The sequence below is a fragment of the Mixophyes fleayi genome, chromosome 11 (genome assembly GCF_038048845.1).
Source record: "Mixophyes fleayi isolate aMixFle1 chromosome 11, aMixFle1.hap1, whole genome shotgun sequence".
Taxonomy (NCBI): Eukaryota; Metazoa; Chordata; class Amphibia; order Anura; family Limnodynastidae; genus Mixophyes; species Mixophyes fleayi.
In genome coordinates this window covers 65,540,305-65,554,441 of record NC_134412.1, presented here as the reverse complement: position 1 = coordinate 65,554,441, position 14,137 = coordinate 65,540,305, and the positions used below count along the sequence as shown (strand labels likewise).

Here is a 14,137-nt window from a genome sequence, read left to right as displayed (position 1 = left end):
GATTCAAAATCACGTTTTAAAGCAAACATATGGCAAATCACATTGCAAATTTGGATAATTATTTTTTACGTATGAAAACAACTTTATTGTGTGTTGTTTAATGTAGGTTAATGACACTGCAAATTAAAGTGAATGACATGATGAGGATTTATATTTTAACATTTAACTGCAGCTGAACTTTAAATCCCAGGATGCTCGCAAGTCACTGATCAGGTGATAATTAACTTGATCATTGAATTAGCAATGTAGGACCAGCTGGAGTGCTGAAAGAACCAAAACATTTTCAATGTAATCAAGGTGAAATATGGTTCTTCAGAATGTTTAATTGCTAGAAAACGTCATGTAACAGTGATCTATCTGGTCTAGTTCAGGACATCAATGTCTCTTTATGGAGGACTCCAGAAGAAGTAAAAGAAGACAAGAGCCTTTTCATGAACAAGGGAGAGTGGGAGCTGCTCTATGTCTTGTCCCAGTATAGAATGTTTGTGGAACATGAAGACAGCTTTGCAGAAATGAAATTCCATGTGAGTTATGTGTCAGGAGATACTGATTTATATCTTGTTCTCTAATTTGTTGTTTTATCCAGTATATAAGCTCTTTACTCTACACATGTATCTGTGAGACAAGTGGAAATCTAATAATCAATATACAGAGCCAGCCTGAGTTACTTTTCAGTAATAACACAAATCTTTTACTCTATAGTGGTTATCTATGACTTACAATTATTATATATAACTGTATTCTCTTCCATTCTTATTTTACATTGTTTATAGTGTCATCAGTTTTATTCAGAGGAAAATGTTAATCTTTTGCAAGATACAAGAGGCTGGTCAGGGGTTCTAATAAAATGAGTTAGAAGTTGACCTGTCATATTGCCATTGATACTGGAAAATTTCCCCTTTGGCACCACAAAATTATGACTGGAATATTGTCTGGCCTATCCAGTCTGCTTTTGCAGACTACAGTGCATTCCACACATGGCCTAAGCAGCAGTGATCATGTCTCTTGGTGCTTAGGTCACAGGGTAGGATCGCTGAGTGTATGGTCAACTTGGTATGAAAGTTTCAGCAATCACATAACTGTATGGACATGTTTCTTTGATACTGTGATGTCATCACGGACTACAATAATAGTGGGACTGGTGCAAGTGTGTCAATAAAATCTCTAATGCTTTTCTATAACTGTAATGCTTGCCCCCAATAGCCATGTATGGGGTAATTGACATCACAATATTGCAGTGATGGTCTTATAATGTACTCACTTTAATGATATGGTGTGCAATATTATGGCATGGAGTATATCACACTTAAATATTATTTTATTGTTTTACTTAGAGCTCTGAAGAAATACATATCCTATTAAATATATGATGGGCTTGTAAACATGCCAAATAATATGTTAATGTGTTAAATTTATATTTAATAAAAACTGCTTTCCTGAATCTAATAATTATATAATATAAATAATTATATAATATAAATATTATCTATTTCAGCAAAACACTAACACTAAATTTATCATATAGTCATGGCCAAAAATGTTGAGAATAACACAAGTATTAGTTTTCACAAAGTTTGCTGAATCAGTGTTTTTAGACTTTTTTGCCAGATATTGCTATGGTATACTGAAGTAAAATTACAAGCATTTCATAAGTGTCAAAGGATTTTATTGACAATTACATTAAGTTTATGCAAAGAGACAATATTTGCAGTGTAGACCCTTCTTTTTGAAGACCTCTGCAATTTGCCCTGGCATGCTGTCAATCAACCTCTGGGCCACATGCTGACTTATGGCCGCCCATTCTTGCCTAATCAATGCTTGGAGTTTGTCAGAATTTTGGGGTTTTTGTTTGTGGGTTGACCACAAGTTCTTAATGGGATTAAGGTCTGGGAAGTTTCCTTGCCATGGACCCAAAATGTCAATGTTTTGATCCCTGAGCCACTTAGATATCACTTTTGCATTATGCCAAGGTGCTCCACCATGCTGGAAAGGCATTGTTCATCATCAAACTGTTGTTGGATGGTTGGGAGAAGTTGCTCTTGGAGGACCTTTTGGTAGCATTCTTTATTCATTGCTGTGTTCTTAGGCATAATGGTGAGTGAGCCCACTCCCTTGCTGAGAAGCAAACCAACACATGAATGATCTCAGGATGCTTTACTGTTGGCATGATACAGGACTGATTGTAGTGCTCACCTTTCCTTCTCCGGAGAAGCGTTTTTCCTGAGGATTCATCAGAGAAAATTACTTTACCCCAGTCCTCAGCAGTCCAATCCCTGTACCTTTTTCAGAATATCAGTCTGTACCTGATGTTTTTCCTGGAGAGAACTGTATACTTTGCTGGCCTTCTTGACAACAGGCCATCCTCCAAAAGTCTTCATCTCACTGTGCGTACAGATGCACTCACACCTGTCTGCTGCCATTTCTGAGCAAGCTCTGCACTGGTAGAACCCCGACCACGCAACCTAATAAAAAATAGGAGGCGGTCCTGGCGCTTGCAGGACATTCTTGGGTGTCCTGAAGCCGTCTTCACAAATATTGAACCTCTCTCCTTGAAGTTCTAGATGATCCGATAAATGATTAATTTAGGTGCAATCTTACTAGCAGCAATATCCTTGTCTGCGAAGCCCTTTTTGCAGAAAGCAATTATGACTGCACATGTCTTTTTGCAGGTAACCATGGTTAACAGAGGAAAAACAATGATTTCAAGCACCATCCTCCTTTTAAAGCTTCCATTCTGTTATTCTACCTCGATCAGCATTACAGAGTGATCTCCAGCCTTGTCCTTGTCAACACTCTCACATGTGTTAACGAGAGAATCACTGACCTGATGTCAGCTGGTCCTTTTGTGGCAGGGCTGAAATGCAGTGGAAATGTTTTTGGGATAAAGTTAATTTTCATGGCAAAGGGGGACTTTGAATTTAATTGCAATTCATCTGATCACTCTTCATGACATTCTGGACTATATGCAGATTGCCATCATAAAAACTGAGGCAGCAGACTTTGTGAAAAATAATATTTGTGTCATTCTCAAAACTTTTGACCATGACAGCACACATTGATCCATAATGTCTCTTTCCTTATATCCAATTGATGTTTCTATCCTTATCACACAGGTTGTTATTAAGAGAAGACCTTTGTTCTATGCTGTGAATCTCCTTCTTCCCAGCATGTTCCTTATGGTCATGGACATTATTGGGTTCTATCTACCTCCTGACAGTGGGGAACGAGTCTCCTTCAAGATCACCCTTCTTTTAGGCTACTCTGTTTTCCTCATTATTGTGTCCGATACATTACCAGCTACAGCTATTGGAACACCACTAATAGGTAACTTAGTGTATCTATGGCTTTCTGCCTGTCATCTAAAATTATCTCTAGTACTTTGTTGTTTGATGAATAATCCTTATATGAAATTGTTTTTCCATGCGAGTTATTTTAAAACTTTTACTGAATTCCCTAGTTTATCTCCTTGAGCTAACATGGTCCATTGTGTCCCTGAGCCTAATTACTTTTTTTAGGGCTGTCGCTATTACAGCTAAAAACGATATCCGTACAGAATAATCAAATAGTAAAATAATGTCTGAATATTATTGAGATGTCGAAGCACAATAAAAATTAATGATCTGAACAGATACATCAATGTCTTTGAGGTAATAAAAGGGAAACAGATGCAATGAAGGATAGCACATTAGAAGCAAAGAAAAAATACATCTTCTAGTTCAACAAAAAGAAATGTTAAGAAGTGACACCAGAATAACAATATCTGCTCTTGATACAATGCATAAACAATACTTTTATAAATATATATGGCAGTCCCTGTTTCTTAGCAAAAAAGGACAATGTTTTATTTGTACTGTAACCATCCCCCTTCAGGCTAGGAACATTGTAGTGAAACCATTACTTTAATTTGTGATGGAATTTGTACTACAAGTCAATTAATATAATGTTGGAGATGGACATAATCTATTTTTTGCTAGACGAAAAAGGCACATCTCTCATTTTTTATAAATCAACATACTAATATTAGAGACACCTTAGGCCTGAGTCATTAAGGAACGTTAAGAAAAAGTAAGCAAGTAAGGCAAAACTATGTTGCATTGGAGGGGGAGGTAAGTTTAAAATGTGATGGCAGATTTATATTTGGGGTAGGGCATGTCCTAGATCAACTCTAAATCTCAGTGTACAAATAGAGCTATCAAGTATTTGTGTGCTACATGAAAAAACAGCCAGTATTTTCCTTATGTGCAACTAATTTGCACCACTTGCATTGTAACATGGTTTTGCTCAGAACACTTGAGTAAGAAAACATGCTCCATTTTTTGCTTAATGTTCTTTAATGAATCAGGCCCATTGTCGCTATTTTAGTATTGAATACAATACTAAATACACCCAAATACACATGTACACAAAGAAACCTAAGTACTTTTAACCCAATCCACATCTCATTTTCACTAAAGCAACTATTTTCTCCAATGACTGCATTGTCCTGTCCTAATCAGGCTGCCTCTTTCTATAACAAAACACTCACTTCAGCCCTAGACAGTGCAGCTGCAGCTACAATATATAGACTCCAACAACCCAAATCCCAGCCATGGCACAACAAACAAACCCGCTACCTGCAAAAGTGCTCTCGCACTGCAGAACACCACTGGAGAAAATCTCGTTCCTATCCCGATTTGCTCCACTATAAATTCATCCTTTCATCTTACAGCACTGCCCTTTCAATTGCCAAACAAACATTCTTCGAATCTCCACCCAGTCTTCTAACCCACGTCGCTTTTTTGCCACATTCAACTCACTTCTCTGCCCACCTTCACTTCCTCCTCCTTCCTCCCTCACTGCCCATGATTTTGCCACCTATTTCAAAGACAAAATTGACAACATTCGACAAGATATTTCCTCATGCCAAATTCCACTCACTCTACCCACCTTTACCTACACTCTCCAATCCATCTTTAATTTATTATTTACAGTAACTGAAGATGCACTCATCTTATCATCTCACCCTACAACCTGTCCACTCGACCCTATTCCCTCCCAACTACTCCGCTACCTCTCCTACACTGCATGCCCACCTCTAACTCACCTCCTCAACCTATCTCTCTTCACTGGCACATTTCCATCCACCTTTAAACATGCACTCATCTCACCTATTCTAAAGAAACCATCTCTCAATCCAGCCTCTCTCTCCAACTACAGCCCTATTTCTCTCCTCCCCTTTGCCTTCAAACTTCTTGAGTGATTAGTGTACAAATACCTGTCTCACTTTCTCTCCTCTCATTCCATTCTCGACTCTCTGCAATCAGGCTTATGCCCTCAACATTCCACTGAAACTGTTCTTACAAAAGTGACCAATGATCTACTTACTGCAAAATGTAATCGGAATTTTTCCAAACTCACTCTCCTAGACCTCTTGCTGCTTTTGCTACTGTTGATCACCCTCTTCTCCTACACAGCCTTCACTCTACTGACCTTCGTGACACAGTGCTTTCCTGGTTCACTTCCTACCTATTGATCCGCTCCTTTAGTGTTTCTACCTCTGGCACATCCTCCCCTCTCCTTCCACTATCTGTTGGGGTCCCACAAGGCTCTCTTCTTGGCGCTTTACTTTTTTCATTGTACACCTTTTCTCTTGGGGCACTAATTTGCTCATTCAGCCTCCAATACCAGCTCTATGCTGATGACACACAAATCAATATCTCTTCCCCTGGCCTCTCTCATTCTATACTATCTTGTGTAACCTAATGTCTTTCTGCTATATCCGCATGGCTGTCCCAATGCTAACTAAAGCTAAACATGTCCAAAACAGAACTTATTATTTTCCCTCCTGCCAGAGTCACCACCTGCCCTTAAATCTCCCTCACTGTCATTAACACCACAATTTCTCCCAAGCCCGCTGTCTTGGTGTCACACTTGACTCCGTCCTCTGCTTTATTCCTCACATCCAAACTCTCTCCTAGTCCTGTTGACTCCACCTTAAAAACATTGACAGAATACACCCTTTTCTTACTCAACCTGCTATCAATACACGTATCCATTCTCTCATCTTCTTCCGTCTTAACTATTGCAACCTCCTGCTATCTGGCATTCTTGACAGATATATATCCACACTTCAATCCATCCTAAATGCTGCTGCAAGACTGATCTTCCTGTCTCGCTGCTCCACATCTGCTGCACCACTTTGCAAATCCCTATACTGGCTCTCTGTGTCCTCCAGAATCAAATTCAATATATTCACCCTTACCTACAAAGCCCTCAACAACACCTCCTGCATACATCTCAAATGTGATATCAAAATACTCTTCCTTCCGCCCTCGTAGATCTACCTCTGACCTGCACCTTGTCTCATCTCTGATAACCACCTCCCACTCCTGACTACAAGACTTCTCCTGTGCTGCTCCCCACTTATGGAATTCCCTACCATGCCCAATCAGACTTTCCAACAGCCTTCAAATCTTTAGATGCTCTTTGAAAACCCATCTCTTTTTTAGATGTGTCCATGTCCTCGATAACACTATTCACACTAATGCACCCTCACAACTATCCCAATCTCCACTCTGAACTACACTCGCTCCTCTTGTTTCAGCTGTGCCCTCTTCACCTTAGAATGTAAGCTCTCTAATGAGCAGGGTCCTCCATACCCTTTGTTTTCATGTCTGCATTTATTTTGTCTGCCTTGTCTGTTCTTGTTTTACGTATGTACTGTTGTATGTACATACTGTTTTTACCTATTGTTCGGCGCTGCAGAGCACTGTAGCACCTTACAAATCTACAATAATAATAATAATAATAATTATTATAATAATAATAATAATATTTGATCTTTCACCATAGGGAAAAGGGGAAAAAAAAACTTTAAACGACAAAAATAAATATGTATTTTTAAAATTGAATTGAGACAACTTTTAAGTCTGCTTCAATAAAGGACTGACCTCTGTATATGTTTTTAGTGAAAACTATAATTATAGTGCAGGAGCATGGACAGGGTAGACATTAGGTGGTTATTTCATTAAAGGTGTGAGAATGTGACATTTAAGCTGAATCAAGAGGTGGTTGGATCAATCATAGGTAATCCAGAAAGATCAGACATGGGCCAGGAACTGGAGAGTAATAAAATGCAACTTTTTTACTTAATAAATCCAAAATCCAATGCGTAAGCCAGGATAGCGACCATGGCATGTTCTACACACACACAACACACCACTCCTTCAGGAATATACTTATCTGAGACTGAGAAGTCTTTCACATGTTCATCCACACATACATTTAGCCTACTTTCCACATGTTATAAACTAGTTAATGGGTTAATGGGCATATCTAAAGCTATAGGTCAATATTTCAAATCTGGAATGGGAGTGCCTAAATCCTATTTACAAGGACACATGTTAAAAAATAATACATTTTGCATTGCATTTCATTGAGTTTCACAGTGCTTGAGTCAGGAGTTTGATTTTAACCAGGGCACTATCTTTGTTGAGTTTGTTTGCTCCCCCTGTGTTTGCATGGGTTCCCACCGGGTAATCCAGCTTTTCCCCACAGTCTAAAAAGACACTAGTAAATTAAGTAGCTTCAGACAAAATAGACCGTAGCCTATGTGTGTGGTAGGGAAATTAGACTGTAAACTCCAGTACGGCAGGTACTGTTGTGAATGACTTCACATCCTCTGTACAGCTCTGCGTAAAATGATTGGTGCCATATAAATAAATAAAAATAATGTTTAACTTTTTAGAAAATGAGCATAGTTAACAATGCACATATTAATATAATACACATTTTTATTCTTGTGTGAAAGAGTTCTGAGAAAAAAATTGTATTTTTGTTATTGTTGGATGTCTGATCCACGTTGAATTTTATTGTTATTTAACCGGCAATAAGAAATTAATTGGAACAATCGCAATAATTCGGACTGAATTTCAGGAAAAACATTTATCTCATTTTGTGCTATAGTTGTTGCGGAATCCTGGAAACAAACACTGTGAGTCCTATTTCTTATGCAGTAATATTCCAGTCAGTCGGAAAATACAGCTAAAAACAAAATCTAATCAGTTAAACAACAGGTAGTCACATATTTTTAAAACTTCAGATCAACTAAGCATAAATATCCAGAATATCACCATATTAATCTGGCCAAGATGTCTTTTAACATTTCTGTCCACTTATTTCATGACACTTCTGTTTTTGACTTTTTCTGGTAGGTGTGTATTTTGTGGTTTGCATGGCGCTGTTAGTGATCAGCCTGACAGAGACTATATTCATCGTCCGACTAGTACACAAACAAGATCTCCAGCCTCATGTTCCTGAATGGATGAAGAAGCTGGTGTTGGAGAAGATTACAGTTTTACTGTGCATCAGAGACAAGAAGAAATTTGCTACATCTCGTATACATAGTTCTGACATATCCCAACAATTGGAGAACAGCAGCACTGGTGAGATTATCTTATCCCCATTAACTGATTTAAAAATGGCAAATAGAATAAAATACAAAAGGGATAGCGAGAAAAAGGGCACCACATAGGGTAATATTACAATTAAAGATTATATATTAAATGGTATGTTACATGTACTTTATGTATCCACACTTAAAGGTTGCCTAGAGCAATACATTGTATGTTATAAACCCCCTTAAAAGTACTAATTGATGAAGTACTCCAGAGGGCAGCAACCTCTTGTACTTAAGGGGTGTCTAAGTATGTTTGTTGCATTTACACAGTGTAAGATAGATAGATAGATAGATAGATAGATAGATAGAGATATTGGGCCTGAGTCTTCAAGGCAAAAAAGGAGTAAATGCTCTCTGGGACAAACCATGTTACAATGCAAGAGATGCAAATTAGTTTATTATTTTGCACAAGTAAAATACTGGCTGTTTTTTCATCTAGAAAACAAATACTTGCTAGCTTTATTTTTACATTGAAATTTAAAGTTGATCTAGGACATGCATTGCCCCAACTATAAATCTGTCCCCACATTTTAAATTTACCTTCTCCTCCAATGTAACATGGTTTTGCCCAGGTGCAAATGTTACTCCTTTTTTATGCTTTGCACTCCTTAATGGCCCATAATGATTTTGTGTCATAGAACTCACCGGAACTGAGTTCCAGCACCTTTTTTCGACGGATTTTCCAAGTTTTTAAAGTAACTTTTGAACATTTGATGTTTAGTCCATGTGGACTTGAATCGCCCTGTCGAGCGTAACAGGTCGGCAGTAAAATCATTAAAGAGGTGCATGCGGGCTGCTTGTGTGTCGAGTCTGATGCATACGTTCTTCGTCCGCACTGGTTGTGATGGTGCTGCTTGACTTGTGGCGCTGCTCAGTTTGTGATTGGTGGTGTGGTCGCGCGCTGAGTGCTTACTGCGGGCGGCGCCCTTTATGTTTCGTTACAGTGATTGACTACGTGATGTGAGTTTTGGCACCTTTTTTCTTGCAAAAAAAGCACTATATATATATATATATATATATAGTAGAAAAAACAAACCAGATATCTACAGGTGGCGCTTACCCAATATATGGATGATAACACAGATGCAAAATTGCGTGTGTAGTAAATGAGCAAATACAATAAATGATTATATAAATATATAGTAGTAACAGTAACACCTCCACAGCGTACGTGTGGCAGCCAAACCTTAAAGGCGGATGGTTAGTCCGATAAACATAGGAGGATATATATGGTAAAGGGCGGCGCCTTCAGGTGTATACAATGTATACAGATAAGCGGTTTGATTTTATTTATCTGGTATGCACACCACTTCTATTAATCTGCACGATCAATTATAGATCATCTCTATCCTGTTTTACCGTGTTTATGAACTACCTGGGGTGCATCTATTCAGACACCATTCTGTTTAACTCCTCTGGACTATTCTGTGTACACCTGTGCTTATATGTTTATATACATTGTATACACCTGAAGGCGCCGCCCTTTACCATATATATCCTCCTATATATATATATATATATATATATATACACACACACATATATATATATATATATATATATATATATATATATATATATATATAAAAAATAACTCCCTTTGTGCTACAGGAAATGAATCCTTAATTTAAAATTCCCCATTGGTAAGATGTTAAATCTTTCTTCCACGCTCTGTGTTCCAATATATGTTACAATTCTCAATTCTACTTAAATCAATCCAAACCAATATATTTCTGTATTAGGACATGCCAATGTTTTTATATAATTTACTTAAGCATATATTTATGTTGCAGAATTCAGTAATAAAAGAGATATTAATTATTTTGGAATTATCTTGCTCCTGAGTACTTTATTTCTAATTCAATTCCAAGACCAGCTGTGTGGAGTTTGTATGTTCTCCCCGTGCTTGCGTGGGTTCCTCCCACACTCCAAAAACATACAGTCAGGTTAATTCGCTGCTATCAAATTGACCCTAGTCTCTCTCTCTCTCGGTCTGTGTGCGTGTGTATGTTATGGAATTTAGCCTGTAAGCTCCAATGGGGACTGATGTGAGTTTGTTTTCTGCACAGCGCTGCAGAATTAGTGGCACTATATAAATAGCTGCTACTGCTGATTTCTGCATTTGTCAGTTCAATTGCAATAGATGCACAGAGGACAGAAACCACTGGCTGTGTGTTTTCTCATCTAAAAGCATTCAATCTGAAAATGTTGCTGTTACAATATTTTTGTAACCTTGAGTATAATAAGGTACCAATACGTAAACCTAGTGGATATCAGTAGCGGGGATCAACGCACTGCATTGACATAACTGAAAAGAAACAGAAGCTACTTAGTAGATAATTCTACAAAATAGGGGCAGGATAGAAGTTAAAAAAACTGAGAGTTTATTTGACTATGTTGAAAACATCTTGAGTAACCGATGATCATAAACAAAGAAAACACAGTATGCTACTGATAAAGAAGCACAGAAAAAAGTTTCTTGCAATAGCAATCTCTGGCAACTGTAAAATAATTAAAGAGCTCCAGAGACACTGGCAGTCTGTAGTACTTCACACAGAATAATAAAAGTTCAGATAGTAGAAAAAGACACAGTACTCACACAATGCTGCAATCTTGGTAAGAGAGTATCCAATATTCCTGATCACTTGAAGGCAGCACAGCCCCAAGCATCACTGAGATGAGCCCATAGCCCCTCTGTGCAGTGTCATCAGTCAGAGCAATACAGAAAGATATTCTTCTTAGCCAGAAGACTGTTGTTCTATACATGCAGTTCTATGTTCAAGCTGCGGTACTCACAAAGAGAACTAAAAGAAAACTGGGTGCCAGAATGCTGAGTTGTAGTAGTAATGCTGTTTTGCCAAAGTATAGAGTCTGAAGTCTTTGTATGTTGTTTGATAAGGTAGTAAGTGATTGAGGGTTCAGGCTGCCTTCTTGGCTTCCATGACAGGCTAAATATAAAAACTAACTCATCTTTAATTTAAAATCGATCTTCCTTCACTTCCTTACCAATGTTTTGGTTTGCGTGTTGTCAAAGCTTAGCTATTAGGCTATTTAAATGGGTCATGGTAATCTTTGTCACTTGATTAGTTTCCATTAAAATCATAACTGTACGACAGAACTGAGGTGTGAAAGAGCACTTCTGAAGAAGGGGGCTAATGCACTTGCACCTGTTGCCCTGCCTGGCTCTTTTACTTGTTTTCTCTGAAACGCTCACTTGAGGATGACCACCACAGCTGAATAATGTCAACATACACAGCCAATGACTCATGCTCACCAGAGCTAAAGAGGCAATCCCAATATCCCAACACTGCTTCACTAATATTTACTGAATTACCATGAAGCATTTTCCTCTGGGAACTCCTCCTCTATTTCCCATTCATTTAAAAACTCTTGTCGAAACAGTTTTCAAATGGATATGTTTACTGATAATTTGCTTGCAACATGATTTTGTTCTAATGAGAGTATATTTTCTCTTACAGATAAACTGGCTCACTACCACTCTGAAAATGTTAAAGACTATGAAAGATCAATGGGAGCAATTCTACCCACAAAAGAGAGTTCGGTAGTAGTAGACAGTATCCTCCATGAGATTGCATCCATTCGGCAGTATCTAGAGAAAAGAGATGAATATCGTGATATAGCCAAGGAATGGTTGCAGGTTGGATATGTCCTTGATGTTCTACTTTTCCGTGTCTACCTGGTGGCAGTATTGGCTTATACCGTCACCTTGGCAACTATGTGGTCCTACTGGCAACACGCCTGAAATTGTCCAAGAAGAAAGGAAACTATTAAATTTAGCATAGGCCTATAGTAAATTAATTACTATTATGATTTATCATAAAAAATCCAATAGTGTGCATTTGTAACTGTAATATATAGAATTAAATTGCTGGGCACTACTACTATTGCTGTTACATTGCTGGGCACTACTACTAATGAAGGTTTATACTAGGCATTGCTTTTATTTCTGGTATTTTACTGGCACTACTGCCACTGGTTGCTTGTAATGGCCTATTACTAGGTACTATTACTGGGACTTATTAAGGGGCATATATTTAAATGCTGGTTTATTATTGTAAACTGTTTTTATTCACTTTTAACTGTTGCTCATTTTTTAAGCAAATACAAATATAATGTTTGAGGCTCCAAATATAGTAGTCTAGACATAAGTCCCAGCAACAATCTAGTATTCTAATAAATGGAAAGTTATTTAATCAAGCATGGTTTTAGTTACATAGATAGTTACCTATGTTGAACCTAGTGTTGCTGGAACATTGTATTTCAGAAGTATTAAATGATCTACCTCAGCATTTCTATTGTTATGAAAAATTGTCTGTTGCAGAACCTGGATCATGTAACATTATCACCTTAATCATTAGTATTGTATCAACTGTTTGCTTATAATCCCAATAGTTATAAAAGAGAAATCACTCTGCAGATGTATGCATAACAGCAGGTACAACCCTTAGTTATGGGCTCTCAGCCATTTGAATGCCTGAAAAGGACATGTATCAACGGCAGAATTTTGTGAACTTTTTCAGGACATCATAACACCATCTACACATTATTTATTATACTCAAGTCCGTATGCAACAATAAAGCTACGTCTGTTTAAGAATATGAGTCTAGGTCCGTTCTGCTCTAACAGACCATACACTATACATATGTGGAATATAAAATCACAAAAGAACGCACAGAAAAATAAAAAAACACTCAATTGGACGTTGCTGCATTTTCTGGCGTATGCTTCGGTTCTGGGTCTGCGCAGTGCGATTTTGTGCAAAATATGTCTCATAACGGCATTTACACTCTTTAGTGAATCAGGCCCCGAGTGTGTAGTTTTACTTACTGTCGGTGAGTTTGCCATTTACTGAAAATGAAAGCCGCGTGCTAGCCATCCGATGTGAATTGCTACCTCTCCTTGCTTATTGTGCTACTTGTGTATATGAGTTATAGTAATTTATAATGTCCATTCCAGTCTCTTATTCTAATGTAATTGTTATCAAGTAATTGTCATAAAATAAAAAGTAAATACTACTTCCAGAAAGATTTCATTACTTTGCTATATGAGACTCAGGGATCTATTTTGTTTGTGTGTTTCAGGGGCGCACGCAGGGGGGGTTTCTGGTTCTCCAGAAACCCCTCCTCTCCGCAAAAGTAATTTGTTCAATAGGTTAGTTTACAGTACATCATAAATGTGTTGGTAACCTATGTTTTTTGGTTCATCTCTACAGGTGAAAAATATAGTACAAAATGCCACATAGCGCACAGTGTTAGGAACCCCCACAACCAGCAACACAAAACCCAGAGTCTACTCAGAAGCTTGGTTTTCGCTGGAGCCCCTAGTGGTGGGGACAGACTTGGCCGCAGGCAGCTGAGGGTCGTGAATTGTGCGCTGACTGGGGAGAACCCAGCGATAGAGGATAGGAGCAACAGTAAAGTGAGGTCCAGGCAAGGGTCGAGGCCGGCAGCAGACAGAATTTCCAGTACACAGACCGGGGTCAGAGGTCACAGGCAAATCAGCAGCGTAGAAGTCCAGGCAGAAAGGTCAAAAGGGCACAGGCAATCAAACGGAGTCAGGAATCAGGCAAAGGGTCGGCAACAAGTAATCAATCCAAAAGGTAACAGCAACCAGGAACAAAGCAGGCTAGTCAGCAGTAAGCAGGAACTATAACCGGCAGGGAGGGCTTGTCCCTTCCT

At 38.2% G+C, this 14,137-nt stretch overlaps 1 protein-coding gene across 1 annotated transcript in view; it reads left to right on the top strand.

Annotated features, from left to right (window-relative positions):
• The window catches only part of LOC142106629 (5-hydroxytryptamine receptor 3A-like), a 42,180-nt gene extending 29,898 nt beyond the window's left edge, over window positions 1-12,282 (top strand). The window contains exons 6-9 of the mRNA XM_075189625.1: window positions 367-524; window positions 3,114-3,324; window positions 8,193-8,423; window positions 11,917-12,282. Of these exons, the coding sequence (XP_075045726.1) occupies window positions 367-524; window positions 3,114-3,324; window positions 8,193-8,423; window positions 11,917-12,200 (884 nt within the window). The 3' untranslated portion in view covers window positions 12,201-12,282. The remainder of the gene's footprint in view (window positions 1-366; window positions 525-3,113; window positions 3,325-8,192; window positions 8,424-11,916) is intronic.
• Window positions 12,283-14,137: the final 1,855 nt, after the last annotated feature.